Here is a 6,090-nt window from a genome sequence, read left to right on the forward strand (position 1 = left end):
TTTTAGTTTGACAGAGTTTTTCTGGCAGTTTATGATATTTTAGATTTTTTTAATTGTGGGAATAAAGTCGTAGTTTAATATTCTACGAACTCCTGTCTTACCGCTGTGTTAAAATAAGGAATGTTGAGCTTTTTGTAAAGTTATACTTTGGTATCAGTATTATTCAACTCTATGGATTTAAAAACTAACTGGAGCCATAATGGCTGCATTGATGGATTTAGTCGTCGCATAATATGGATGGAAGCACATTACACCAACAGTGACTTCAAAAACAGTGACACTAACCTCTCATTTACACTGGATGCGGTTCTGCTGCACTCCGRTCCGACCTCCGCAGCAAATACACATCGATTATAATCAGTGAGAGTATTTACTCTGGCTCCACACGGCGGTCGGTGCAGGGCGGGGCGAGCAGACGGCGATCCACCAAAATTGGATTCGATCCTATTTTTGCCGGACGCCGGAGCTGCTCCAGAGTCARTCTGCAAAGGTCACATCGCACCAACAGGAAAAGGAACAAGCACATCATCTGTATTTTCAAAATAACTCACAAAAAGCAGAAAATATTTTGTTGAAATCCCAGCTATATTAATAAATATATGGATACATTTCTACACAAATGCTGTCAGAATGTATGGTTCTGTTTGTGAAGCAGATGGCAGCATGTAGCGTGYAGCACATGTTTACGCACATGATACATTTATTTTGAAATCAGAAGTTTCAAAAAGACGACAGCGATGCAGTTTCAGCTGTGTTTGGAGTCCGTCCACATTTATCACTGGATTTATCGCACAATTTCACATTTCTGCTCAGACCTCTGTGTTTCACACCGGAGCCGCAGTATACATGTGGAGCGGAACCACATGTAGTTTAAATTAGGGGTCATTGTCCACAGCAGTATCCACCCAAMCCAGAAACAGGAACTCATCGTGATTTAAAAGCAAATAATTTGTAGTCTGGCCCTAACACTCTGTTGTACTTTAGCAGAATAATCACATGAAGAGTCTTGGGATAAGAAACAGTTCCCATCCTCAGAACATTATGAATCAGGCTGAAGGCAGTCTGAGGAATTCTTCAGAGAAAATGTAATCCTGGGCTGTAATCCAATAATCTTACAACAAATATTTGCTCTTCTCCTAAGGCTGTTTTTTCCTTCACAGGCGACGAGTTAAAGCAGCAAATAAAGTCAAGGCTTTCAATAAACCACTGATAATAATGATATCAAATAGTATCACAGATAGAAAAAGAGCTTTGCCTCCTTTTATAAGAAAATATACAAAAAAAAAAAAAACACAGTAAAAGGTAAACAAAACTGATCTGGATTCAATGCAGGATTTACAGTCTGTATGTTGTAGACATCATGTGTTCTCCTCTGCAGGAACACCGGACCCCTTCTCCCAGTTGCACACGTGCCCCTACTGCTCTCGGGGCTACAAACGCAACGCCTCGCTGAAGGAACACATCAAGTATCGCCACGAGACGAGCGAGGACAACTACAGCTGCTCGCACTGCAGCTACACCTTCACCTACCGCTCGCAGCTGGAGAGGCACATGAGCCACCACCGGGGCAACAGGGAGCARATCAAACCCCAGAACCAGAAGGTGTCGACTCACACGTTTTAACAAGCCCTCAGGGCACCGACCTGACGCTGAAATCAGCTCTAATATTCCACCAGCTAATTTCACTGGCTAAGCTCTTTTAATTCAGAGTTTATTCATTGTACAGTTATTAAAGCAGAGGAAACTCCTGTTTCCCTTTATCTGGTTTCCTTCTCACTGATTCCCTTCAACCCAACCGTCTCTACATCAGGTCTTTGGTTTCTGTTGCATGAACCCTGCTCTCTTCTGTCTCAGCGCCACAGTTCCCAGTCGACAGCAGGATCAGGAGGAACCCGCAAGTTCAAGTGCACCGAATGCTCCAAGGCCTTCAAATACAAACACCATCTGAAAGAGCACCTGCGCATCCACAGCGGTGAGCTTCTCAAACTCCTCAAACCAGAGGTCTGCAGCCTTTACTACCAAAACAACCATTTCTGCTCCTTGGCTCACTAATAAAATGTGTCCAGAGCCGCAAAACATAAAGCAGTGATTATCAACTGGTGACCCGTAGTGGAGCGGGGATGACATTATACAGCTAATAATATACAGTGAATTTAAACATTTAATTATATTTTTACACTTGAGGATAAGAAAGACCATTTTCATATATCAAGAACAAAATACCTGAATAACATTATCTAATAAATTCATCATATTTCTTCTCAGCAGATTGTCTTACAGGTGATGGATTTGAGAAAATAAAATACTATTGAAGTGTTCAACAAACTAYTAGCAWGACCTAATCAACATGTTTCACTCCTTGGTTTAGTAGTTTTGAATATTTACGAACATAGTTTTGCACATAGCTTTTTCTTAAGTGGGTATTAAAAACAAACACAAAAAAAAATATCTGATGTAACTTTGGTGAAAGCTTTAAAGAGCCACAGTGCCCTGCCTCAAACAGTTTGTAGATAAGTTATTAATTCCTCCGTTCATCACCACTTCATTTTAGCTTGTAGGTCATTTATTTTTTCATCTGTTGGTTTGTTCCTTTGCATTAATATTCAGTTTTTTATTCAGCAGTCCAACTTTGAAAGGCTTCCATGTAGGAAGATCCCTCTGGCACCATATAATGTCAGGTTCTCTGTTCAACTGTTTTAAGGTGTTTCACATCTGACACATTTGGTCTGCTTTAAACAGACCAGAGTTTGTTTCCCCYGTTGGTCCGGACCTTTAATCCAGGTATGAATACCCTCATGTGAACCCTGGACCAAACAACCGCATCAAGACCACCTTAAMAAATGAGTCTCGGTCACTTCCAAATGCACTCTGGTTCAGTTTGCTTCTGMTGTGAATACAGACAGGCATCGAACCAAATCAACTACAGGAAACATGCGTCTTTTTTGGACTTCACAAGTCACTGTGGCTAAGCAACATTAGCCCTTCAGTGTTGCTAACGCTAACACTGCGCTACAAACAATGAGCCGTTGTGGGTCAGATAACACAGAGCATCTTGTCTCCTTTGGTTTGCAGCATGCATTTGACAACTCTGTCCCAAAATTAGAATGTTACTGCAGTTGAATTAACAGCTCTGCCCYGCCCCATCATTTCTGTCCAATGGGAGCAGTGATCGTCACCCATTTGGTTTTGTTTATAACAGTAGTCTGCTTGCAAAAAAAGCACAATGTAAATGCAAACAGCACCAGATGAGAAAAATAAAGTCCACTTTTAATCCAGACTAAACAACAGACCAAACTGTTTTCCAAGATAAAATCATTTTTTTATTTTAGATATGAAAACTGTAATTATTGATGCCAACTTAGATAAATAAAGTGGTTTTCTAAACTACTGGTATTTGATGCACAGCTGTCGAGTAAGCCCCGCCCACCTCATCCACTGTTAGCATCTGTGATGATGTGGAGGAGTAAAAATAAACGACTGAACAGCCAACAAAACAACTGCAACTGGAACTGTGTCGCAAGTTTTTACCAATATTTTTACAATAAATTAGTATAATTTAATAGTTGTAACTATTTATATGTGTAGTAAAATCTCTGATGAAGCAACTATTTTGAATCGGTTTGAATCCACRACTTAATCAGTTGAAAAAGTTCAACCAAGGATTACTTTGTGGATTGTTATTAGTTTGGTTGTTGTTTCTCCACCCACATATGTATCAGTGGGCGATAAGAAGTGATTGAATTAAACCGTATGACCCTTTACTTGTCCTGTGTGCCTTCCTGAGAAAACTTTTTGTAGTAAATTTGAGGCATTTAAACAAATTAAACAGAACTGGCAACATAAACCTTGTTTTGTTCTAAAACAGCATTTTTTTCTTTGGCTTTTCCAGGTGAGAAACCGTACGAATGCTCAAACTGCAAGAAGCGATTCTCCCACTCGGGCTCTTACAGCTCCCACATCAGTAGCAAGAAGTGTGTAGCCTCAGCACCCCCCAACGGAGTGAGCGTGACCGCCATTAAAACCTCCACTCCGATCACGCAAACGAAACATGTCCCGATAGCTCCCGCTCGAAAGATCCTGAAAGAAAAGACTGAAAGTAAACCCCTCCAGGAGCAGCTGCCCGTCACCCAGATCAAATCCGAACCTGTGGAATACGAGTGCAAGCCTGTGATGGCGACGCCAGCTGCTTCGACCGACAGTAAAGACGTCGGGAACGGAGGGGCGGYGCAGCCGGCGGTGGCCCAGGCCGCAGCCCTGCCTCAGGGCGTGGCGATGGTGGTGCCGACCGTCGGCCTGATGTCGCCGGTCAGCATCAATTTGAATGACCTGCAAAGTGTGCTGAAAGTGGCGATGGACGGGAACGTGCTCAGGCAGGTGCTGGGGTCAGCCAACGGGGTGGTGGCGCAGGGGAAGCAGGGGATTGTGGTTCAGCAGCCGCAGCAACAAATCCTCAGCCTGCCCGCGTTTGTGGATCACGACGGCACTACAAAAATAATCATCAACTACAGCATCGGCCCCGCGGCCGCCAACGCCGCCACCACCCTGCCCGCGCCTCTCGTTATCAAAAACAGCCCTCCTCCTGCACTTAAAGTCCTGACAACAGCTGCTGCGCCCCCCATCCCAACTAAAACCGATAAATGCCCAACCCCCGAGGCAACGGACCTCTCTGTCCGAAAAGAGCCAGGAGCAGAGCCCGTTAAAGACGAGGCGACGGAGCCAACAGAGAAATCCCTGGCATCCGCTGAGCTCTCCGAGTCAGCCCAGACACCCAAACCCAGCAGCTCCGGCTCCTGTCTGTTATGTGACGAGTGTCCGGACAACCTGGAGGCGCTGCACCTCCTCCAGCACCGCAAAGCAGCCAACGGGGAGCCGGTGGACTCCGCCTCTTTGGATCCATCATTCGCGGATCTGCTGAGCGAAGCAGGGGTGACGCTGGAGGAGCCGCCCGTCGAGGACCTCCTGTCGCTCCTCAAGACCTCCTTTGCCTCCAACGCCAACCCCAGTGACGAGGAGCTGAGCAAGATCTCCGAGTCCGTCAGTATTCCAGTGGAAGTGGTTCGAAAGTGGTTTATCAAGATGAACTTTGGGACAAAAGCTGATGAACGCCACAGTGAGGATATAGATGCTTCTGAAAAGACTGAAATCACTAACTGCAGCTCAGAAGACACTTTGAATCACAACGAAGAAGAAGAAGAAGTAGAAAAAGAAGAAGAGGCCACCCAAGAGGAAGCTAATAAAACTGTAACCGACAGAGCCTCCTCCACAGACTCACCATCCCTCAGTCTCACCAACGAGGATCTTGTTATCGTTAAAAGTGAGCCTGAAGACCCAGAGCCCATAGACTCCCAGGCAGAACCTTTGGACCTTTCTCTTCCCAAACAAATCACAGCACCGTCAGAAAGCGACCCTGCCCCGCTCACAAAGCAGCAGGACCGCCCCCTGAACCTGACCTGCTTGAGGAAGGAGCAGCTCGAGGGTCGCACCATCTACGTCACCACCCCTCAGGCCGGAAACCCCGTCAACATCGTCACTGCCGCACAGCTGCCCACTTTGGTGGCCATTGCTGGTCAGGGTACGGTGGGCTGCCTCAGTGCCATCAACACCACAACCAAACGCACCATCCTCATCCCCCAACTCACCTACACCTACGCCACTACAGCCAGCAACACCACTGGGGCCAAGACTGTGGTACTTAACGGCCACAAGGTTGGTTATGTTGCCATTTAAAGTTTAATCTGTTTGAACGGTGCTGATTCAGACATTTTCTCTCATGTCCAGCAGGAGAAACGTTCAGAGAGCAACACTGACGGGAATCTGACTGCAGAGGCGCAGGAGTCGAAGAGGCGGAGGATGGAAATCGGCGTCTATCCCTGTGATTTGTGCTCCAAGGTCTTCCAGAAGGGCAGCTCGCTGCTCAGACACAAATATGAACACACAGGTATTTCTTAAGGATGACCCTATCTTAACACACACACACACACAGTGTGTATATATACTATATACACTCTATAGCTCTGACTGGAGCGGTTCACAGCTGAGTGTAAAGCAGCTAAGATGAGGATCTGGGTCCTTGGTCAGAAAAAGTTTGAC

The 6,090-nt window shown here is 45.5% G+C and overlaps 1 protein-coding gene across 2 annotated transcripts in view; it reads left to right on the forward strand.

Moving 5' to 3' along the window:
• The first annotated feature begins 571 nt into the window (after nucleotides 1–571).
• Nucleotides 572–6,090, forward strand: part of LOC106522892 (zinc finger E-box-binding homeobox 1) — a 10,509-nt gene continuing 4,990 nt past the window's right edge. Inside the window, exons 1-4 of one of the 2 annotated variants that reach the window (XM_014016123.1) lie at nucleotides 572–1,602; nucleotides 1,855–1,972; nucleotides 3,890–5,706; nucleotides 5,779–5,938. In XM_014016123.1, coding sequence (XP_013871577.1) covers nucleotides 1,327–1,602; nucleotides 1,855–1,972; nucleotides 3,890–5,706; nucleotides 5,779–5,938 — 2,371 coding nt within the window. In that variant the 5' untranslated portion in view covers nucleotides 572–1,326. The remainder of the gene's footprint in view (nucleotides 1,603–1,854; nucleotides 1,973–3,889; nucleotides 5,707–5,778; nucleotides 5,939–6,090) is intronic. The other variant, XM_014016124.1, reaches the window with a different exon arrangement.

The sequence above is a fragment of the Austrofundulus limnaeus genome, unplaced genomic scaffold (genome assembly GCF_001266775.1).
Source record: "Austrofundulus limnaeus strain Quisiro unplaced genomic scaffold, Austrofundulus_limnaeus-1.0 Scaffold139, whole genome shotgun sequence".
NCBI lineage: Eukaryota > Metazoa > Chordata > Actinopteri > Cyprinodontiformes > Rivulidae > Austrofundulus > Austrofundulus limnaeus.